General features: G+C 48.1%; 1 protein-coding gene across 1 annotated transcript in view; it reads right to left on the reverse strand.

The window, feature by feature from the left end:
- FAT2 (FAT atypical cadherin 2) overlaps positions 1–24,191 on the reverse strand; it is a 55,020-nt gene that overhangs the window by 26,283 nt on the left and 4,546 nt on the right. Inside the window, exons 2-9 of the mRNA XM_079319833.1 lie at positions 14,598–17,883; positions 13,868–14,182; positions 7,504–7,565; positions 6,390–6,701; positions 5,517–5,727; positions 3,164–3,303; positions 1,223–1,498; positions 576–786 (exon numbers count right to left, since the gene is read on the reverse strand). Coding sequence (XP_079175959.1) covers positions 576–786; positions 1,223–1,498; positions 3,164–3,303; positions 5,517–5,727; positions 6,390–6,701; positions 7,504–7,565; positions 13,868–14,182; positions 14,598–17,862 — 4,792 coding nt within the window. The 5' untranslated portion in view covers positions 17,863–17,883. The remainder of the gene's footprint in view (positions 1–575; positions 787–1,222; positions 1,499–3,163; positions 3,304–5,516; positions 5,728–6,389; positions 6,702–7,503; positions 7,566–13,867; positions 14,183–14,597; positions 17,884–24,191) is intronic.

Below are 24,191 nucleotides of genomic sequence, written 5' to 3' on the forward strand. Positions count from 1 at the left end.
TCCTTGATCTAAATTGCAGTGAGAAAGATGGAGCAAAGGATGGTTTGTCTCCTGCAAAGAGTTTACAGGCTAAATAGGCTGTGTGGCACAGACATAAATACTTAAGTTTTAACCTCTACAGTGAATGATAAAATATTTGCCCACTGAGCATAAACAACTCAAAACCACCACCAGCCAATGCTGAGAGGGTTCTCACCATTCCTTGAGGATGTGTTTCTTGGTAGAAACAGTGGAATGATGATGACTCCTGTGGGAATTTGGAGTAACTTTGCCTAACAACTGAATAAAGAGGAGCAGATTTTAGGTTGTTCTAACTCATTCAGTCACAATTTTTCTTAGACCAGTGACTCAACATGAAGCTGTCTTCTTAAGAAAACATGCTAATATTCCATAATATGGAAGTTACCTACTCACTCTGGATTTTCCCTGGGTGGGAAGAAATTCACATTCTAGAACTGTGCAGCCATTTGCTGTTCTTTATAACAGCTAGAGAAAACTGGTCAAGTGGCCACTAGTTAGAGCATGGTAATGCAGGTATGACCATAACCTGAACTGTCTTGTTGCATGGCTCTCACCTGCCTGAAGGGAATAGTGGATTTCAGCATTGGCTCCCTGGTCCTGATCAAGGGCTCTGACTTGTATGACCTCTGTGCCCACCACTGCTGAGTCCAGCACTTCAGCTTCATAATGGATGCTGCTGAACTGGGGAGGGTGAAGGTTGCAGCTGTCCACGTGGACGATGACTCGGACAAAGTTCCGCTTGATGGGAACCTCCTGGTCTCGAACCTGAATGGCAGAGAGAGAGAGAGCAGGAATAGTCACACCCAGGGACAAGCCACTCTTGCCTGCACCATCTCCCAGGTAACTCATCAGCACTCTTACAGAGGTGGGTGTTTTGCAATGGTACCAACCCATTGGCTGGGAATGAGACTGGAAGTTTCAGCACCAAAGCTCAGTCTTGAATGTGAAACCAAACATTAACTATTACACACTGTGTTTTCTTTTAGAAAAATCCTTTTAGTGGCCCTCCAAAGAAGGTGGTTAGAAGAATGCAGGGTGTTAGCTACATTTAGCCATACAGTAAAGGTTAACACCCTGCTTTCCTCTTCCCTATTGCTCCAGACAAATCCTCCCTCAAAGACTAGTGCCATGTTTAATTTCTCCAGTCACCCATATATCCTGGCCAAGCTGGTGGACTCAGCAGGGCTTGGTTAGGACTCACCATCACTGTCAGAGTGTGCTGAGGCATGGGCTGGGAGCTGAAGCCTTCTGCTGTTGTGAGGGCTCCACTGCCTGGATCCAACTGGAAAAGTCTTGTGCTTTTGGGGTCCACACTGCCATGGATGGTGTAGATGAGCCCCTTTCCTTTGTCCTTGTCTGTTGCACTAACTCGAAGGATTTCTCTCCCTGAGGGGGTATCTTCAGGAATCCTCACCTCATAATGGCTCTCAAGAAACTGGGGACGATGCTGGTTGATGTCAATCACGTGGATAAATGCCTGTGGGAGAGACAGCACAGTGAGAGCAGCAACTGCACATGCAGCCATGTAAAATCTCAGCTACCAATCCTTCTTGGCCACTGACATACTCTGAGTGCTGTAACCATCACAGCTTTCCAACTCTTGGAGCTTTGCCATCCGTGATGACCGGGAGCCCTTTTGTCCTACATCTCAAGGAACTCCTGCTGTGCCTCCCCCTTTTGTGTTTTCCACTTTGCTTCCTCTCATTTTTTAAGATCTCTCCAGTCTTGGCAAGGCATTCAGAGTGAACGTGCCTGCACTTGGCTCATGGGGAAGCAGCCACAGCCTGCCACGGAAAGCACAGCGGCTCAGCAGTGGTGCCAGCTTTGCTCTGGCTGGTGCCTACACAGCAACCCCCACTATTTACTCAACAGAAAGCTGACAGAAGGGAATATTCAGTAAAAGAAGGGAAGGGCTGGTCTATCTCAAGAGCAGCAAGTGTGTGGAGAAGCAACATTTCTGTTCTACCCTTTTTAGCCAAGTTTTCCTCTGCATTTAAAACAGTCCATGCTGGAATCCTGAATCCTGCTGGGAATCCTGAATCCTGCTGGGGAAGTCACTGCTCTCTCCTGTGTGGTCTCCTACCCTGGCTGTCCTGACCTCCTACTGATGTGCTTCCTGCATCTTAAGAAGGCCCAACCAAGTGTAATAATTTGCTTCCTTTAGCAAACCTGAGCATGCCATGGGGGTTTTACACGAGCAGGTTTCTTGACATCTGCTAGTGGCCTTGAGTGCCAAAATAAACGTAGGGATGAGATGCAAGGTGACAGGGAATGCACACCAGGCAAGGTGGGGCTTTGTTTGTTTATTTGGAACAATACCTGAAGATAGTTGAGACAAGTGGCCATCCATTAGCACCACGTTTCACAGGAATGGTGGAGTTCCTCACTCATCATCCCCCACAGTGAATTTCCCATGATAAGCATTACTGACAGGTGACTCATGTCCTATGCCTTCCTGTGCATCCAAGGCTGGATTTTTGGCTGCTTCTTATGTGTGGAGAGAATGACTAGTGGAAGATCATGGCCTGAACACCCCTCCTAAGGGCAGGTAAAGATGGGCAAAATCTCATCATTTTAGCTGGGGCCCAGGGACATGCCTGAGAGTGAAGTGCCTCCTTTTACCAGGACTTAGTTTATATGCTGAGAGCACTCAGCATCTCTGCAGCTGCTCCACTCACCCCCTGGCCCAGACCTCACCTCTTGCAGATGGATTTGTGCTGGCTGTACCTGGACTAGCATATCCCAGGAACACCCCTTGACACAGGAACACAGACCCAAGCCTGACCCAACTGTGTACACAGTGCCCTAAGATGTCCCACTGTGCTGCAATCCAGCCTGAGCAGCTGAGACTGAGTTGAGGTTTGAATGTGTGAGCTGCCACCCCAGCTTGGCTGGTGGTGTAGATGTATCCTTGTGTGCTGCCTGGGATCCACAGGAAAGACCCAGGCTTTCCTAGATCAGCTGTTCCAACAACATAAAAACAACCTTAGCTTGGTATAAGGGTCACTGTGTAATGGAGGATCACAGTGTAAGGAGAATCCTGTGCCTGGCACCCAATCCAGAGCTCAGCAGACTCAGAGGAAAGGTTCCCTTTGGCATATTCTCCCTCTCAACAGGGTGTCCACTAAAGAAAAACCATTACCTGGGTTTTGATCGTACTGGACCCATCAGTGACTTCTACTGTCAGGTTATAGCTTGACTTCTTCCTTGCATCCAGGGGTCTTGCAATGACCATGCTGCCTGTACTCTTTTCAATGTCAAAATCCATGTCATCATCACCACCTGGGACACGGGGCAGATGGAAAAGGGAAACAGGAGGACAGTTACAGTCAGCTAGATTGGGGATAGTGCCACGGGTAAGGTTTCTCCCAAATCTGGAAAATCAAAACAATGTGTGATTGATAGATGCACCCAGGAGATAAGGAGGACAAGGCAAAGCTGGACAAAGAGACAGTCACAGATGGTGACAAAGGAGTGTGAGAAGGAAGGTGAGGGGAAATAGAGAAAATGAGGAGGAGAGAAGGGGAAAGAATGCACTTATGCATGTGATGTCCTGGCTAGATTGGCAACAGGCCCATTTGAGCATTGATTTACTTGCACAAGGCTTCCAGCCATGCACCAGCACTGGCTTAGCATGGATCAGAGACCTGCTGGGCAGAACAGGGCTCTTGCTGGCTTCTCATTCAAAGTCACACTGTGGGCTTATCAGCAATGGTCCTCATCACCACGGCTAGGCCTGTGAGCTACCTGAATTCCCAACACTCCAACAGTTGGGGAGGCAGACGGTGCTTCCAGGGTGAGCAGAGCCTGTTGCTCCAACCCAGATGGCTGAGAACTGCCAGGAACAGCAGGCCTGAGCAGCTCAGCAGCAGAGGGCTGTTCTTCACCCTACTGCTGCTCAGCCCTGGCATGGCAGCTCCTTTCTCATGCCTCACTTGCCCAACAGGCCCTTCTTGCACATTAAACCCTCCAAAGCTGCTCTGAGATATGGAAGAGCTAAAACAGTTTTCTGTAATTTATCCCAGGTCTCAACTTCCTCCTTCCTGGCTATGGGATGCTTTGGATTCTGTTTTATTCTATTACCAGCTAGTAAAATCTTTGCTGGTTGTAAAATTACATATCTTCCCTTGCTGGAGGAATGCAGTGCTCACCAGCCATCTGGACCCCTGCTCTCCTGCTGGGAAGGAGAGAGAAAGAAGCAGAGAAAGAGGGAGAGAGACTCATGGATGTCTTTCCCTGAGGAAAGAGAGAAGAGCTCCCTGTGCATAGTGCCAAGTGGAAAGGAGAAGCCCAGAGAAGGAAAGAGATGAAGAGCAATGTTGCTTTCTTAGAATTGCTGCAGACTCCATCAATCCCAGTGACAGTGCTTGTGGTCTGGGAAAGGTGAAGCCTTGAATGAGGTGCCAAAGGCTCCTGGATCTCTGCATCACCCCCTTGGCTGCCAGCTTTCCTTTCCTTGCAGGGAAAATAAAATTCTGTCCTTTTCCACCAGGATAGAAACCAAGAGAGCCTTCAGCATCACTTGGAGCTCCAGGACTGGGAAAGATGAGGTCAAGCTATGCTCCAGCACTCAGCAGGAAAATGACAGGATAATGTTCAGAGGAATACACTGTTATTTCTGCAGACCCAAGCAGACACTACTATGCTGGATAAACCTCTCAGTGATATTGTCTTGCTCCTTGTAGTGTTGTATCTCTTGTTGCTTAATTGTATTTATACACCATTATCCTTGCCTTAACACAGTAAGGGGAAAAACTATTCACTTGCCCAATTAAGGCTTTGTCTGACAAGGGCAGGCCCTGCAGGCAGTACCAGGGAAAGGCTGTGCAAGGTAGATTGGGGCACCACTTCAAAACATCAAATTACATGAGCACAATTGGCCCTCATTGGCAGGACCAGTTCTGCCTGGAGAGTCCCCTGGGGTGACAGCCCACATCCCCTCTGAATTGTGTGTCTTAGAGGAGGCCCTAGAGTTCCACATTCCATGTCTAAATCACCGCTGGGATGTGGTAAGGAGGGAGGGAGAGCCCCACAAGTTAGGGCAGACCAGGTCTTTGAGGAATGCTTCCTTCTCAGCTCCCTGCTCAAGACTCAACACGGAGGGAGATACAGGGGGTGCCTGTAACACTCAGCCACACACCTGGATCCTTGCAGGCAGTTCTAACAAAGCCAACAGTGTCACTTGATTCCCAGGAGGAGCTGGCACTGGCATGCCCTGCCTCTCGTGCGACATCGGAGAACACCTCAAACACAGGCAAGTTCCAGATTGTCATTAAAAAACCGTGTTGGGTAATTGCACTTGGCACCAGAGGCCTTGGATGGGCAGCTTTGTCTAATGGCTGTTTAAACCTGGTGCCTGTGAGAAATCTTTCCCCTTAGCTCACCTACAGCTAAAGCAAACAAGTTCATTAGCTCAGGCATGCGAGCGCTGCAAGCCGAGGGAGCCGGAGCAAACGCTCCAGACACTGCTGCCCTGCTCTCACTGCTGTGCTCACCTGTGATATTGAACCACACCTGGCTGGGGCCCATCTCGATGCTGATCACCCCCACCATGTGGTTGACAGGATCTGTTTCCATCACGGCGAAGTTGAAGTGGGGCTCATCAAAAGCCAGAGGCTCGGAGGAAGGGCCGGGCCGGGCGACCCAGCTGATGTGGAGCCTCACGTGGGAGGAGAGCGGGGGGCTGCCACCATCTGTGGCCTTCACCTGCACAGAAAGGCACGTGAATTCAGGGAGAAAGCTGAGTTAGCTCATGGGGACTCCATGGAAAGCTCCTTCTCCCACCCACCAGGAGTTCCAGCTCCCAGTGTGCCCAAAATCCCATGGAACAAATCTTGAGCTAGTGGTCCATGCTCTGGCTGCTTCTTCCAAGGCAGAGTCATGCAACCCAAATTACTCTTTATCATCTGCCAAGCTCTATCCATAGCAGAGGCATGAATCTTGAGCCTTGTTGCAAGGACCCACAGATTGTGGGAAGGCTTTGAATCTTTGACCCATGGAGTCCAAGCTCCATGGCCTGATCAGAATGCCATACAGAGGCATGATGGAACCCAAAGATTGTTCAGGTTTGGGTCCACATATATATGGGATCCTGGATCACTGTATTCCTCTCTGAAGGTAGGTTGGACAGTTAATTTTACGTTTATTGTCCATTTTTAATAGCTTCCTACCTTCTGCATTTCCTATCGTTCTCTCCCTCTTAACACATTTGCCTTATTCAAGCTCTCCTAAGCTGTCCTCCTCTCCACTGCTACATTTTCTCCATCTCTTTCCCTTTACCTTTTTCTGTTCCTGATCCCTTCTCTCTCTCTCCTTCCCTCTCCACCTGTCTCTTCCCATCAGCTCTTCGCATTTCCCTCTCCTCTCACCGTGAGTATGTTGTATTCGGAGGCAGGAAAAGCTTTCCTGGAGAAGATGGTGCCCGTGGTGGGGTTGATGGTGAATATGCCCTGCTCCTCCTCCTCGATGGTGTAGGTGATCTGGCTGTTCTGGCCCTGGTCCCGGTCGGAGGCGATCAGCCTGTAGACGGGCACTGGGGTCTCTGAGGCTGCTCTCTCGGGCAGCTGCACCATGAACAGCTTCTGGGGGAAACTGGGAGGGCTGTCGTTGGCATCCAGCACCTGGATCACGACTCTGCTGGTGGACTTGAGGGCTGGCTCTCCGTTGTCAGAGACAGCCACCTGTCAGCAAGCAAAGGGAGGAGGTGACAGGCTCTTAGAGGTGACCTAGAGTGCGACCAGCCCTGGCAGGCAGTGACAGCCAGGGGTTTTGTGTGGGTCTGCACTTGCATCTTGATATTTTCAAAGGCACTGCTCCTCTCTGCAGGGCAAAGCTGGTGCCTGGTACTGTGCAGGGCCTGTCTGTGCACAGGGGGATGAGTCTGCAGGGCTCCTGCCTCCAGCTGCTCTGGGCAGTGGGTCAGGCTGGTCTTTAGAGATCACACATCTGAAAACATTTGTATTGCAATGGCTTGGCCAGATACCAGCCATCCTCACCCTGCCTGTGCATGCTCCCAGCATGTTGCACTGCAGAGAGAAATTATAGACCCTGATAGACTCAAAAACCTCCAGATCCCTCTGATGAGAATACTCACAGCTGTGAGCAGCTGAGGATGGGGGCTGTGACCAAAGCTATACAGCAATATCTGATACAGTGAGATAAACAAGGGTGGATTTCTCTGGCTTGTTCTTTCCCTCATAATGTATAAACCATCCTGCTAGAGGACAGTTCCAGTCCTCTTTCTGCATTCCCACAGCTTCCAGAACAGAACTTTTGCTCCAGTCTTCAGCAAGAAAATAATAAACCCCACAGTACTGCTGCAGCTGTCTCTTGGGTTAACACACACCATTTAATTAAGTTTCCCAGCAATTGGGAGCTGATGGGATGAGATTCTTTCTCTGTGCTCCAACTTGCAAGGAAAGCTCTTTGAGGACTTAATACACTTGTAGGTAAATAAAGCTAATTACAATCATCATTACCCACCTCTAGGATATGTTCAGCCTTGTATTCTCGATCCAGCTGCCGTGAAGTCGTGGAAATCAGACCTGCCAAGAAAGAAACCCTTTGAGCTCCAAGACTCAGCATGCAAGAAAAGCCGGGGCTGATCAGATCCTTGAATGCCCAAGATCAGCCTGCCCACCTGTCCTGTTTCAGGCTCCCTTTGTGATCAGAGGAGAGAGACAGATACCCCCAGAGGGTAAGGCATCCCCTCCCAGCCTGAATCCCTCTGTGGAGGTGTTGCTGCTGCTCTCTGATCACAGAGACCATGGAGGAGGGGGAACACCTACCAGATGCCTGCATCAGTTGAGGGTTGGCAAGGCATTAGGTGAGAAAAGCTGCAGGACCATGAAAACAAAACTTTTCTTATGCCTCTAAGTAAGAAACATTCTGCATGTGCTGGCACAAGTCTGGCCTCTTAACAAGTCTCTACTCCTGTTTTCCCTGTGCTGAACCTTGCTCTCTGTAATTTACAGTGTTTTGACAAAAGTTTGTCTTCTGTCTTGGGAAAAACCCTCTACTCAACTGCTAGAACAAATGCATTCCAGCTAAAAATAAGGTACACAGCCAAAAACAATGTGTGTATATTATTTAAGCTTTGCTGAGACACAAGATTAGTCCTCGAACAATTGCAAGATTTGAGGAATTTCTGAAAAATACACAGTAGTTTAACCAAAGGGAATAGGTTGGATGCAGGAGGGAAGAGTTGTGGCTATAATAAACTAGAGTTGAAACAAAATCATCGTAATTGCCTCTTTTTGGCCTGTCTATGACTAAGCTGAGTAGATGCAATTGTGGAAAGGATGGAGTGAAGGCTTCTGTTTCCATGTCTGGTTTCATGACAGTCCCTGCTGAGTGCCTTGACTCTTCACTTTTGGGGAAAGGCATCTCTAGATCACTTTACAACTGCTTTACCAATGATGGAAATTGTATATGTAATGTTTGACCTCCTGAAAGTCATCAAGGCTGACACATGTGAGTGTTTTTGTCCACCCCCAGTTATCAAGGTCTCTCTCCTACCTGTGAAAGGAAATTCTGCTACTTCACACCAACAAAAGGCAGAGTGAATTTTCCCAGGCACAGCAAGCAGAGACACAGGCTCATGCTACCCTGGGAAATGCTTTGCACGGGATGCCATGTGCATGTGCAGTGGTGTGAGCACTGTCCTGAAAGAATTGTAAATCCCAGCTGCATGAACCCATCTCAGCTCTCGTTTCTGGTGCAAAGCCAGAATGCTTTAATTAATAGTATTGTCTCCAGTTGTACCACACTTTTTGTATATGTCTGTCTGAGAGCATGACAGGCAGGGGAAAATTTCAAATGGCTGCAGGAAACAGGAGGCAGCTGAAGGAAGGAGTGAGGAGCAGCTGCTTGGAACATGACTGCTGTTCACCGTTTCCACTTGTTCTCTGGGATTATTCACATTTGGCACCAGCCATGGTGCTAAACATTTATTTGATGCCTTCACAATCATAAATCAACACTCCTTAATGTGTTATGACAAGATGGCTTGAAAATTTCTGTTTGCTTGTCTGTCATAATGTTTTTTTTCTCTCCCTAATCATCCTTTTAACATCTCAGCAGGTGAAGAGGACTCAGCAGAGAGCCCACTGGCTAAGGAGCTTTTAAAACTTTCCCAGGCTAGTGAGAGGCTGTAGGGCTCCATTAGCAATAAAACTGGAAATGCTCTCCTAATGGAGGCCTGGAGAAGGAATTGCAGCAGCAGCTCACTGAGATCTCTAATGCTCCTTCACTGAGATCTTCAATGCTCCTATTCTTACTGCCAAGAGGTTGGCTACTGAGCCCACCAGCCACCTCAGGGAATGCTTCATAATTTTGGCCTAGAAAACCCACAGGACAAACAGATATTGACAAGAGAGCTGCCTGACACCCATGTGCACACTGGAGATGTTCCTGGTTTATCAGATGGTAAAATCCATTTGCAGCAGTCTAACACCTTGTTTGCACTGGATTACTGCATGACAGCTGATGGAAGGGAATTTAACCACTTGAAGTGACTATCTGGATTTGCCTGGCCACACCCCCAAATTCTTCCATGACTCAATGAAAAATATGAAAGAAAGCAGGACCATAGCTCAACTTTCTAGTGCTGGAGAAGGAGGACTGTAGTGAAGGCAGATGGACTGGAATTTAATGACACTTTTGAATGTCTGTACCCCTGAAGATGCTTGTATCTCCTGGGGAGTGAGAGCTGACTCTGCCCTCTATCACTGCATTGTATCCCAGCTGGGAGTCTCACCAGATGGAATTTTTTTGCTTTATCTTCACATCTGCAGAGCCATAAGGCAAAGGGTTGGTTTCTCCTCCTGACCCCAGGCAAACCCTGTCCCTCACTCCATGCCCATGGCTCCTGGTTCCCCTCTGGTGCCAGTTCCCACTCTGCCCTGGGATCTGAAAGCCCTTGTGGTTAATCACCCTAATTCCTGTTTGGAGCACAAACTGACAGCAGTGTTCACACAGAGCACCTGGAGGTGAGGAGATGGACATTGCACACGATTCCTGAGAGAAGCTGCCTGGGATGAACACACATTTTCATTTGCTGCTGCTTGGTTTACACCCTGTGAGGCCAGAGGGCTAAAGTGGAAATGGAAGCTGTTATTAGAGGGGAACTGCCATCAGCTTTTGTGGCCTGGGGACACAGTTCCTTGGTTCTTTCTGCTGTCCTCTACAAGGCCTGAGAAGTGCATGCTTATTTTTAATGAGTGTTTTGTGTGTGCATGTGCATGTGTGTGTGTTACCAGTACCCTGCCCTGCTGGAAAACCCCATCCAGCCTGTCCCATGGGAAGTGTTGGAGTTGAGTGGGTGTCCTTTATCTGTGCTCTTGTATGAGGCCCTGAAGGTTTCTGCTGAATCCTACAGAGACTGAACAAAACTGTCAAAGGTCCTAATTGCATCTGGCCAATTATCCAAGTTCTGCAAGCATATGGAGGTCCAGAAACAATGCTTTCTGTTGCCTGCATTCAGGCAGGCATAGACTGTGCTCCAGCCTAGCCTGTCCACACACAGCAATGAGAAAGGATTGTCTGCCTCTCTCCTGCTTGCTGCCTGCAAAGGGCAGAGAGGAAGGCTGGTCATGTTGGGACAAGAGCACCAAAATTACCAGGGCATTGTTGTCAGGGAACAAAAAATAATAATAACTTCTGCTGGCAAGAACAGGGCTGGGGTGGAGGTTGCTGGCCCCCCTCCCTTGCTGCAGGGGGGAAAATCTAAGATAGTTAAAATAGCCAGAATCAGGTTTGCAGGCACTGAGGCTTCACAAGAGCTTGAGAAGGGAAGAGGTTGTTCTGAAATTCTCTTGTTTCACTCCTGCTTCCATTTAACCATTTTTTCCTTCTCTTCCTACCAGCCCAGCTCTTGCTCTGACCCTGCTGTGCACTACTCCATGGGGGTTATGATTTGGGGAGCAGCCATGCAACCATCCCTCAGGCCTAAAGAGCAGGATGTCCTTTCTTGTAGAGAAATGCAGGGAACCCCACGGGAAGCCAATGGACACTGACACAGCAGAAGAAACACCAGAAGAACAAGCACTAGATAAGAGCTGGAGACAAATAATCCAAAGGAAAAGAATTCTCCAAACAGCCTTTCAGCAGGATGAATGGCTTCATCCTGACTCTTCCTGCCACAGCCTCCCAGTTCCTTCTGGTCCTGTCTGGATTCAAACCCATCACATCAAATCCTGAACAAAACAAACTGAAAACTTTTCCAGCAGAAGAATACCCCCAACCCCACTGTCTGCCCATCTCTCTGTAGCCATCTATCCCTGTCTCCCACAAACACTGCTCCACACCAGCTGCCAGCCTGGGCTGGAGAGATTCCATTGCCCATGGCACAGAGCTTTCATCTCGGTGCAGTTTTGTTCCCTCTTCTCATTAGCCTTTCATGTATTTTCCCCCTTTTTCTCCACCCTCTTTAGAGAACTGAGAGCTTGAAGATGTCAGAGCCTTTCTGTGGTAGTTTGGGAATGCTGGAGAAGCCTAGGACAGGTACCATGGCTGTTCTGGTCCTCCTGCAAAGCCTCAGGACAAGTCAAGAGACCTTGCTGGCTACATCTCCACTGGCCAATTCACCCCCATGTGTCAAGGTACCGAATCAAACACACAACCAGGCACAAATTAGGTTACTTGCAGTAGTGTGGTTATCCAGGGCCATTCTGCAGGGTTATTCTGGGTGTAGATGCACCTGCTGTAGCAGTACATCAGGACCTTCATTCCTATTAGGACATAGGCTGAGAACAAGCTTCCTCCTCCTCCTCTCCCTTTACAAAGAGGCCACTACCAGGAATGTCCCACCTAGACTGACCTCTGCCCCTCTTGTGCTCTGGCTTATTTCAGTGCCAGTGTGACTTGTCTGTCCTTTGATGACAATGACTACGTGGGATAAGTGAAAAGGAGATGTGATCACAGCTTTCTGTCCTGCAGTAGGATAACCTTTTTTTTATTAAATACAATCCTTCACTAATGGGGATGACCAGCAGTTCATTTTCCAGTGCTGGATTACCAAGATGAGACCAAAGATTATTGTTTTATTCTACTTAATGGAGCAACTAGCCTGCAGAATGAAAATTCCACTGGGTTTCCAATAAGCTGTCTAGGGCCCTGAACTTAGACAAGCTGTGATATTCCTTCTGGCAGCAGCAGCAAAGGACTTCTCTTTAGATACTGGAAACATGAGGGTAAAACTACTCAGTTTATGCCAAGCTCACCTCTTTTGGGTGACATGCAAGTAAAATAATGGATAACTGAATCTTCATCAGACTTGGAAGCAGGACCTTAAACAACCTCCAAACTCAGGGTTTAAAGAAGAGACCTCCAGCAAGAGATAAGATCAGCCCATGGGTTTCTTTCAGAACTGACAAACTTATCACTCTTCTCATGCAAATCACCTGAGTATAGGGAGAGATGGAGAGGAGATGACTCATATCTGAGAGCTTTTTTTGTCTAAGATGGGGTTTAATGGGTTGGCCTAGAGGTGAGGTGTCTCATTAGCAAACATTTGGATTTTGCCAGAGTCACTCATTTTGCTACAGAACATGGCAGCCTTGGAACGTGACTTTGCAGGGCTGCTCTTGTACTGGGCGTAAAGTTTTGCATGCAGCATAAAGGCTGAATTTCCTGCAGGTGCATGGCTGCTCAGCTGAGGAGGGGAGCTGGCTTGGTGTCCTGATAGCCATCCTGCTCCACATCCCATCAAAAAGGCAGTGGTTTTATGCCACAGGGCTTCTGAAGGAACATTTCTGTAGAACCCTGCATTGTGCAAGCTGTCCTGGGGCTGGATTGTGCATAGCTGTTTGGATTATGTGGGAAGGTTGGATGCAGAGCAATGTCCTGACAGGACTAAAAAGCTTCTGGCAGCACAGACAGCTACAGCTGTGGGCAGCAGTGGTCACAGCTAGCTGACATCTCCAGGTGCATTTATACAGTGCCATGTAAACACACCCTGTGAGGTTCTTGTGACAAAAAGATTTTAGTATTTTATAATACTAATTTCTTTCTTCCACTCCCCTCCTTGGCAGCTGTAGAGCACTGCCAGAGAGCCATTACACCACAGGTAACACATAGCTGAGAGCAGCTCCAGCCTTGTTCAACACATCCAGCTCCTCATCTGAGAGCAAGCTTCCATTTGGCTGCAGTAGCTGAACTGCTTTTATCATCTCCAGGAGATCAAAGTCATGCAATTAATCCTCTCCCATACTCAGGCTCTGTGCCCTCCCTTCCCTCTTCTCCCAGGAGCTGATGGCATGAAGGGCTCGGCACAGCTTTCCTTGCCAGACTGGCCCAATGTCAGCTCTGCTGGGATAGTTTGAGGAAGCTGTTTACACAAAACATCAGCGGGTTTTTGATGGCTCTGAAAGATCTGGTAAATAATCCTCAGATGAAAGATATAGTCTAGGAAGATGGCAGAAGAGGCTTACTACACTTACTACTTTAATAGTGCTGGAGAATGGGTGGAGCCTTTAAGTGCAGTGGAATTCATTTTTGTTAATCCTGCCTGGGTCTGTCAGGAGCAGTCACCTCCAGAAGGGTGTTCCCTGGCTCAGGCTGTGCAACAGGGCAGTTGTTTATAAGGGGGAAGATTAAAAGCAACTGTTTAAGCCTTTGAAAGCAGCACATTTGTGTCATTCTAAGAGCCATCTGGATGCAAATCGCAGCCCTCAGGTTGAGGGTTTCAATCCTCAGACTCCCCACTGAGTGTATTTGGAGACTGGGACTTCTGCTGCAGTAGGAAAGTGTCACAAAGGCAGCTGTGTGGGCTGTTTATATTGAATATGTAACATCCTCTGGGCAATTGAAAGCCTCAAAAACAGATGCTGTGCTGGGTCAGTCTTACCTGTAATGAGGTTAATGCTGAAGAGTCCTTGAGGATTTCCAGTTAGGATGTGAAAAGTCAGTTTTCCCTCTGAGCTGGAGTCTGGATCGAAGGCATCAAGCTGAAGGACAGATGTGTTTGGTGGGGAATTCTCCATGACAGAGTCATAGAAGACAGGTCTGGACATCTGAGGTGGGTTGTCATTGGTATCAGTGACTTCAATATATATTTCAGTCACAGAAGACAGAGGAACTGTTCCCAGGTCAAGGGCGAGCACAGTCAGCCAGTAGTGAGATGTTCCCTCTCGGTCGAGTGATCCCATGGTCCGTATGGTGCCTAGGAGAAGGACACAGAGTGTTGGTGAGGGATTTAAGGAACTCAGACCGCTTAGTCCTTGAAGATAGAGCAGTCTCAGCTCTGCTTCCTGCCCTTTGCTGCACACACAAACTCTCACACCCTCCTTGCCAGGCTGTGAAATTGTGTGGAAGGTGACGGCTTGCTTCTGCTCAGGGTAATTTTTGGTACACAAGAGAAAGAGAAGATCTCGGTATTTTGGGGAGGACAGACATTGATTTGCCATTATTTTATGGAGAAAAACCCCTGCTTGTTCCTACCCAGATCCAGGGACAGACTTAGCAAAACCTGCATAATCAAGAAAGGCTTGAATGCACAGAACATTTTAGGCAGCCAGTCCAAACACAGCAGGCAGTTAAAGCCTTCAAGGCACACTATGAAATGAAGATGCCCTTACCTGTGTCCTTTTCGATGTGGAAGACAGACAGGCCAGTGCCTTCTCGGAGGAAATACTGAACCTCCCCATCCTTGCCCCTGTCGATGTCCTTTGCTGTGACCATCATCACCGACGTGCCCTTAGGGCTGTTCTCCTGCACCCAGCCTTTGAACACAAAGGAGGCAAAGCGTGGGGGGTTCAAGTTCTCGTTGACATCGATGACGTTCACTTCCAGGTGGCAGAGGGAAGAGCGAGAGAAGGGCTTCCCACCATCACTGACCTGCACGGTCAGGTTGTAAGAGTCCCTCTTCTCATAGTCCAGCTCCTTCTCCAAACGGAGCGCCCCGGTCAGCTTATCCACATGAAACATCATCTCCTCATTGTTGATGAGGCTGTACCTCACCTCCCCCCCAGAGCCAGTGTCAGGGTCAAAGGCCTCCAGAAACAGGAGAATGGTCCCCACGGGCAGGTCTTCGGGGACCTTTAAGCTGTTGAGAGCTGGGAGGCACTGTGGGGTGTTGTCGTTCACATCCTCCAGAGTCACGACCAGGTCTGTAACAGAGAACAGCTGGAAGCCCGTTTTGGGCTGGTCCCTAGCTTCTATTTTCAGCACATAGCAAGGCCACAATTCTCTATCTAGAGCACCTGTAACAGTCACTTCTCCAGTGACACTGTTAATGGCAAACTTGTCCGTGGGGGTTAGGAAGGAGTATTTTACTCTCCCATTGTCATCTGTATCAGCATCTTCTGCTTTCAGTTGAGCTATTGTTGTCCCTGCTTTTACATGTTCTGGTATAGCCACCCAGTAGGCACCTTGAGGGAATTTAGGAGTATTATCATTGGTATCCAACACATTCACAGCCAATAGTTTCCAAGATGATTTTTGTGGTGTGCCAAGGTCGTACACAGTAATGTTAAGAATGTAGAAGCTGGTTTGTTCATGATCTAAAGGAGAAAGGACCTGAAGGAGACCCAGTTCCAGGTCAATTGTAAAGCAGCTGTCATCATTTCCATCTGAGATCACATAGACCAATTTCCCATTAAAACCAGTGTCAGGATCAATGGCTGACAGGTCAGCAATAGTTGAGTTGATGGGAACAGTCTCTATGATATCAATAGATCGTGGAAAGCTGTCATCAAACTTAGGAGCATTATGGTTTATAAGGTGCAAGTTCAGAGATGTTTCATCATCCTGCCCATGGCCTTGAGACTGAGACTCGATGGAGTGTATGATGGTTTCTGTCAGTTGCTTCAAGACTCCTGTTTCCTCACACTGCATTTTGACTGGGAGACCTTGGCTGACCACAGTGATGTTTACAGATGTTGGCAAAGCATAGTTCTCTCCATCAGTTGCAGTTATTTTCAAAGAGTAGAAAAGTGGCTGTTCAGAAGGAAGATCTCGCAGAGATATTCTAAGGGATATTACTCCAGAGATGGGATTCAGTTCAAAATGCTGTAACTCGTTGCCAGACTTGATTTCGTATTTGATATGCTGCAGCTCATCACTGTCGATTGCAGAGACCGTGGCCACAGGGCTCCCAACTGGGAAGTCCCGTGGGATGGTGCCACTGCAGCTCGCCTTCTCAAACACGGGAGCGTTGTCATTGACGTTGCTCAGGGTCAGGGAGACGTACACCTCCGTCTCGTGGCGGAAGGGTGAGCCCCAGTCTGATGCCCACACTCGCAGGTGGTACCATCTCTGCATCAGCTCATAGTCCATCGACTTGGAGGTGGAAATGACACCAGAATAGGGGTCAATGACAAAGGGAACTGATTTCTGGTTGGCTATGCTGTAGGTGACAAAGCCATTGTCTCCTTTATCTTCATCTGTAGCCTTTACTGTTAAAACACTGGTACCAGGAGGAACATTTTCATCAAAGGCCCCATGGTATGAAGACTGAGTAAAACTTGGAGCGTGATTGTTGCAGTCGGTGATGTCAATGATAACAGTTGTGGATGTGTGACTGTTACTGGTTGTAACTTCAAGCTCAAAACTAGACTGCTCATGGAAGTCCATTGCTCTGACTGTAGTTATTAGTCCAGTGTGAGGATTGATCTTAAAGCTTGTGCTGTCAGGAGTAGGTCTCAAAATGTATTTAAGATTTGGGAAAACTGGTGTGATCTTCACCATAACAACTTGGCTTCCAGCTGGGGAAAATTCACTGAGCTGGACCCGGTACACTTCCTTCTCAAACCTGGCAGAAACATACTTGGAGGGAGGTATGTGGACAACTCTGACAGGAGAGAATAGTGGTGGCTTGCTCTTGTCCTTGGCTTGCACACTGAGGTTGAAACCAAATGGGTAAAGTAACCAGTTTATCTCTTTGTTTGACACAATCATGAACTCAGTGCTCCCAAAGTAGGACCTGATGGCTTTGAAATGCCTTCCTGGATCTCCATCCACAAACTCAACTGAATCAATATCTGCTTCTGAGTCACCACTTTCTACAGAGAGAGTTGCATAGATAAAGTCTTGGTCTGAGTCAGGCGATGTGACCTTCACTGAGGTGATAGAGGGGGGCTTCCTGGCAGATGGCTCCACTTGGATTGTGAGACTAGCCAAGTTCCCAAAGCCATTCCCCTCCATGATCTTCCTCATTCTGTCCACAGCCAAAACCTGCAGGTTATGCCTGCCTCGGTGGGTGCTGTTCAGCCTGCCTGAGACCATCACTGCCCCCGTGGTGGGGTGCACAGTGAATAGGGTGGACTTGGTGTTAAGGGCATAGTAGAACTCAGCGTTCTGGCCAGCATCGGCGTCAGTGGCACTGAGCGTGCTGACCACTGTTTTCAGAGGAGTGTCTTCTCTGATGGACACTTTGTAGGAAGGGGGTGAAAAGAGAGGTTTCAAGTCATTCCTGTCCAGAATATGGATCAGGACTTTGGCCCACGCTTCATAAGCAAAGGTGCTCTCTGTGGCCTTGATTATTAACATGTAACTGTCTTTGACCTCGCGGTTTAAAAGTGCTGTGTTGCTGCTTCTGGTTCTTATTCTCAGGAAGCAGAAATCCCCAATCACGTGCTCCTCTGTTTTAAACAGACCAGTGTTGTCCCCAGAAGCTATTCTGTACCTGATGTCCCACTCAGGGTCTCTCTTGTAAATACCCATTTTGACGTAGCTCTCCACATAGGTCTTGGGGGCTGAATTCTCATAGATGGTGGCATTGTAGAAGAAGTGGGTGAAGTGCAGAGGGGAGGTGTTGCCCTTCTCACAGCTTGCCTTGTGGACCACACAATGCATCAGGAAAACAGCAACACTCAGGAAGTGACTCCTGATGGAGACTTCCATGGTGCGGTGTCTCCTTGAGCCCTGCAGGTGTCAAAGGAAGAACATTGGTAATTTTCATTCAGGTCAGTGTTTTATAGAAAAAAGTCTGCAAGGGCTCAGCCTCACCTCCCTGCTCTGTCTACCCTGACCTTTACTTATACAATTGTTAGCTCAGCTCCTCTTCCCTCTGTCCCAGTGAGAGACCTGTCCTCCCACATCCCTACCCTGTCTCAGATTTCTCCACTTTCTCTGCTTCAGTTTCTGCCTTTATAGATGGCAAAATGTGCAAAGTCATGCAGGATGCTCTGATCAGGCTGACATGCAGTTCTGTGAACAATCTTGCCCTCCCTTCATTCTGCTTTCTCCTAGGACAAACAGCATATCTAAACTCTCCAGACCCAATCCAAACTACCTCGTTTTGTTTGTCCATCCTCCCTTCTTCATCCTAACTTCTGTCTCCACTGAAGTTTCTGCAAAGTATCTTCGAGAGTCAAAATACAAACTGATTTATGTGCCTCTCTGGGGTTTGTCTTCCCTCTTCTCTCCCTGTGCTACAGGATGTGTTGTCCTTTCCCAGCAATGATGGGGAACACATGCCATGTTGTATAAATTCCTTCTGAATGTGCAGCTCCGTGATGTGGCCTTTCCAACAGCTTTCACTCAGTTTCTAGTCAAGCTCTGTCTCAATTACCTCAAAGTTCTTGTAATTCACAGGCCTGACCCTGCTGCCTCCTCTGTGCTGACTGAAGGAGCAGGTTTCCAGCAAGACACTTTGCCCATGTCACCCAGGAATGTCTCTGGTTCCTGCCTTCTCCTGGCAAAGCCCCAGGGTCAGGATTCCTGTGGAGGATCTGCCATCCATGACCAGCTGCCTTCTCTAACAGCTCCTGAGCAGATGTGGCTCCATGGTTTATCTCTGTGACCAAGGTGCACCAAAGAAGGAACTGGGGAGCACATATGTGATTAACAGGGATGTAACTTTATTAGGGAGCTTTGCAGAGCTTGTTAAAGGATCAAGGCCTGTTCTTTTCAAAAGCTAAGTGCATGCTGCTGTGTGTGCAGTTAGGGGTTGAAACCAGGGATAAGCTAAATATAGGTGCATATATTTCCCCTAGATACCCTAGGAGATCTTTATCTAGAACTGTTTCTTCCTGTTTTAAATTTAAATTATATATCAAGTACCTGCCAGTCATTTGGCACATTCCTAATTTAAACAGGGAAGACTTGTTTTTCCAGACACTTTTTCAAGACTCATCTCTTTAAGAACCAGAACTAGTTCAATTTGTAACTCAAGTTGAATGTTAGGAGCAAATTGTTAGAGCCCAACTAACAATATGTGTCATATTCTCTCACTGAGGTATCTAATTACTGATAAATGCAAAGCTGTAAATTTCATATTTGCTTCAAATCCTTTTCTCCTTGGTAAATAGATACCAACCATCCAAAAATCTCTCTGTGGACATTCCTTTTGAAACAAATGGTTTGAAGGTGAAGTCTAACTACCAGAAGTCAGAGAGAAATCAACACAATTCAGTTTTGACAAAATTTAGACTCATTTTTTTCACACCATCATTTCACATCTAGGAAACACAACGTAGTCCCAAACGTACTGCAAATTAAAGAAAAACTCAGAGAGCAGGGATGGGTGACCCAGAAAGGTGTGTGTCTCCTTCTGAGAAGTTGGAAACCATGTTCTTAAAAGCTCTGCTTGTTGCTTGTTACTTAACAGCGCTTCAGAGCTGTGCAGCATGCAGGGACTTGCCTTGAGCTACTCCCTTCCAACATTTTCAACTGCTGAACTTGGAGAGGAGACGCTCGCAAGGCTGCGTCCCAGCACCGGGAGCAGAGCGATCCACACAGCCCAGAGAGGAGCAAGAGCAGAACAAACCAGCACCCAAACCAGAGCTGTGCCACCAACAGCAGGCTTAATGAAGCAGATGGCTTTGTATCTGGGCTAATTGACTTTTTAATTGAATTGTACTGAAACGGCAATGTGAACTCATCTCTCATAAGACATCAGAGAACCCACAAAGCAGAGACGTTATGAACTCCACAACCACAAGAAAAGCTGGATCCAGAGCACATGCCTTCCTGGGCACCAGCAATTCAATATGGGAGGATAACCCTGAGCAAGGAGTGGGTTTTCTGGCATTTAACAAGATGCAAGCTGTCGTCTGAATCCCTCCTGGAATGTACTTAACCTCCCTCTTCCCTGTGCATTTCCTGACATCTAAGAAGGGCTTCACCTAACATTGCTGCTTCTTCCCTCTGTTTTAGCAGGGTTTTACTCCTCTGTCCAGATAATTATTTTGCAAAACCTGTTGTGACCTCAGTATTTCTTAGAGCTTTGCTCTCAATTACAAGCTGGACTGAAAGCAATCAATGGCTTCAGCAGTTATTATGAGGGATGGAGAGTGACTATGCATCTGGGGCATGAGGCAGAAGCCTCATTTCCTCTGGAAATGATCTGAAACTTTGAAAGACACAGTCAAAACTTAGGGAGAATTGTCTAGGGGGCATCACCATCAACTTTTCAAGAGTTTCTCTTTGTGTCAGGACCATGCTCAATTGAACAGTATCACAGAGAGTCTGGGTCCCCTGACAGCAACTTCCCACCCTGGGCCTGGAAATCATCATCCATTATCTGCAACCTGCAGCTTCTCCTTTAGTAGGATGCACTGGGAAGCAACCATGCTCTGAAAGTCTTGTTTCTCTTTCTCCAGCACAGTTTTAGTGCAACATGAAGTGTAAGAGATCTCCCAGGAGATGACTGTACTGTCCCTGATCTGTCCTCTGCTTCTGGAATTATTTATGCCACAGACACAATGCAAAACTATCCAGAAGTGGGACTGGGACATTTTCAAGGGCCAAAATGGAAAGGTGAAGCTTAACAGAAAAATGGGGGCCAGTGCTTTGAAGAGAGAGAAAATCTGGTGAATTGGCTCAGCTCCAGGGAAAATCCTGTTGGGACTTACCCTGGAAGATGACAGCAATAAACCAGCAGAAATGAGGTGGGTTTCTATGACTTTTGTTCTGTGGGTTGAAAGCTGTGCATAGCATGAAACCAGCAAAAAAATCAATTTACTGGCCCTTATTCCCAAATGTAGACTACTACCAAGGAAGGGCAGTGCTGCCGAGCTCAGGGGTCCTATCCACGGAATTCAAGGATCTTCACATGGAAACTGGGTGAAATCAAACAGATTTTTCATGCAGATTAAGAGAACCATTTCTTATCTGAGCTGTGCTACCCCACATCCTTGTGCTGACAGCAATTAGAGCATGATCCATGGGACCTGTGGCAAGGGTCACACACACTTCAGGCTGCCAGATCAGCTGCAAGCATTTAACACTCGAACAGCCTCACCTACCTCTGGTCTCTTCATCTGAAGGGATCATTTATTTCTAGCCCTGAGAGTGGTGCCCCTCTCTCCTTCGTGGGGAGGCAGCTCCAAGCCCACGGTGGGATGGAGTGTGGAAGGCAGGGCACACTCCCGACTGAGGGAAATACCAGGGTATCATTATGTGGTGATTCAGCCTCCTCTCCTAATCACCAGGCGAGGATCAGAGAGCCTGGGGGGGCTGCAGATGCAAACTCCCCACAAAGGCAGTAAACAGTCGCTGTATCTCTAATCAGAGCCCGAGCGCGCGCGTCTAAATTTAACATCCAAATTGTGAACCTCTGTCAAAGACATGCCCAAATCTGTCGGCTTGAAATGAGGGAACAAACACACGGTGCTGAGATTCAAAGTGTGTGCGTGGGGAGGCCGTGGGGATGGGTGATTGGGGGATTGGTGCAGGAAAGGCTGTTCTGGCTAGCTGGGTGAGTGGCTGGGCCATGGCCAGGGGGTTCTCTGGGGCCCTCCCAGGGGTCTCCTAAAACATGTGGGCTGCTGTGTTTGTGGGTCATAGCACAGAAAAGTGCTGCAGGAAGCAGGTGTGGCCCCAGCCCCACCTTTTGATTCCCTTCAAGAGGAGCATTTAAAAGCAATAAAAACCCAAAACACAAAACAAAGCGAGTGCTGAGTGCACCCAGAGCAGCATTCTCCTCATGAGCTGTGGTGGAGGCTTGGCCCAAGGTTTTGAGATCAGAAGATTAAAGAAAAAGCATCATTTTCATTGGGAAATAAGGACAAATGTTCCCTTACTACTTTTTTGCCAGCATGTAGCCCAAGTTCTCTTTTTTCCTCTCTTGCTTTCTTCCCTCACCTCCCTCCATTTTCTCTTCCTTTTTTCAATACAAGAAACAGCCTCTTCCCCAGGATAAGGACCAATCAAAATCTCCCCCAAATACATTAATTTCCTTGTCAGAGGCTGCAAGAACAGGGAAAAACAAGAGATGAGATTGGCTGTTTATGTAATTAGTTTAACGATGCATTTGAGTGGTCATTGTGAAACAGAGAGCAAAGGGAGTAAATCCTGTAAAATGGTGAGTACAAGGCTTTGGGAAAAGTAATAGGAGATGGGACACAGTGTTCTGGCTTGGTGCAGCAGAAGGGGTCCAGCTACAGATGGGGCAATGTCCCTACAGCTGCCTGCCAAGGAGGATCAGCCAGAAAGCAATCCCTGGGCTTTCAGTGCTGCAAAGTCACAGAGTTAAATGGACACTGTTGGTCATACCTGTGAAATGTTTTGCTTGCCAATGCTGAAACAGCCTGTGTTCACCCTGCAGGGGGGTTGTGCTGCTTGGCTAATGTTTGCCCTCTCCTCTGCCACAGTGATTTTGGTGGAATTGGATCCTTTTCCATTTGGGGAGCTCCCTGATGGCTGCTCACAGTCACCCTGTGGGGTTTGAATTCTCTGTGGAGATGGGTATCTTTCAAACTGTTTTCTTAGACTTGAAAAATAAAACAACCCAAAAAACCAACCAAACAAAACCATCCCATCCTTGGAGATCCTGCTCCTGCATTTGGTTGTGCAGTCTCTGCTCGGTTTTGCAGTGCAGCAGAATAAATACATCCTGGAGGTGCTACACAAAGACAGAAAACTAATGAAAAGAGCCCCTGAAGTTATGGTGTTTCCTTCTTCACTGTATCTCGGGGTTTTCCAGCACCTGTGGATGGTTTCTTAGGGCTGATGTTTGCAGAACTGCTTGCACCAGCCTGCTTGGGGGCTGTGCTAGTGTGGGTGCAGCTTTTTGCTGGACTTGCAGATTCCATCCAGGCACAGTCGGGCTGCTCCTTCCTCATCTTGACTTTCCAATCCCTGAACGGCTTGGAGAAAGTTTGGAAATTGTTTCCAGGTTGCTGGACAGCCTGGAGCAAGGTGTCTGATCATGTAGAACCCAGTGCTGTGGCTTTTACAGCCAAGGACTGCCCTTGCTCCCAGTGTCCCAGCAGTGCTGTCCCAGCAGTGTGTGGCAGTGCCAGGCTCTGTACTGCCAAGCTGTGTACTGATGGGGTGGGCAGCACTGAGGGCTTCTCAGCTGCAGAGCCATGGGACTGATGAGTCTCATGCTGGCATACAGAGCAGTGACCCTTTCCTTGTCCTGCCCAGCATGGCAGGAGGTCACACACATGTCCCTGAGCAGAACAGGTACAGTCCCAAAGCACTACAGATGTTCCTTCCACCTTCTGCCAGCTGAACCATGCAGGTGCATTAACCCAGGGGGTTGTACATAATTCAAGGAGCTTGGACTGGCAGCCTCTGTGGGGTGTTGTTGGAACAGAGACTCCCTTGAAGGAGCTTTGAGGAAGCCTGTGAGACACTGAGTTGTGTGGGGCAGTCTGGGCCCCAGGTTGGAAGGGAGATCTGGCAGAGATAACCTTTTTCTCTGTCCTGCTGCAGGGCTTGGTAAAAGTGCTTCATTCTGAGGCAACCCTGCCCTCCCCAGGCCTGGTCTACCATGGCCAGGGCACCTGCAAGGGCTCCTGCCAGGAACACCATTCAGGGCTCACAGTGGGAACAGGGTGGGATGCTGTCCCTTGAGTGGTGCAGGACGTGGATGAGTTCAGGAAGTTGGCAGGATGGCTTTCCACATGGGAAGGGCAGCTGGGAAGCATTTAGTGACTCTGATATCCAACTCCTTCTCCCTTACAGCTGGATGCTTTTGCCACCTTTGTCACTGTGCCAGATTGCACAGGTTGGATGCTCAGACCCAGACTGACTCTAAAGGCACTGTGCTCCATGACTTCTTACAGTGGCTCCCTCCAGCCAGCCACTCATCCTCCTCCCCCCTGGCACATCTCACTCATTCCCCCATCCTTGAGGCTTTGGAAGCCCTGATGCTGCTCCTGCTGCCCTGGTCTGGCCCTTCACTGGAGCAAGCAGGTGCTGTGTGTCTTTGCCTTCAAGCCATCCTCTGTCCAAGAGCATCATCACCTGGGACATGAAGCCAAAGGCTTTCTCTTGCC

The sequence above is a fragment of the Erithacus rubecula genome (assembly GCF_903797595.1).
Source record: "Erithacus rubecula genome assembly, chromosome: 16".
Lineage (NCBI taxonomy): Eukaryota > Metazoa > Chordata > Aves > Passeriformes > Muscicapidae > Erithacus > Erithacus rubecula.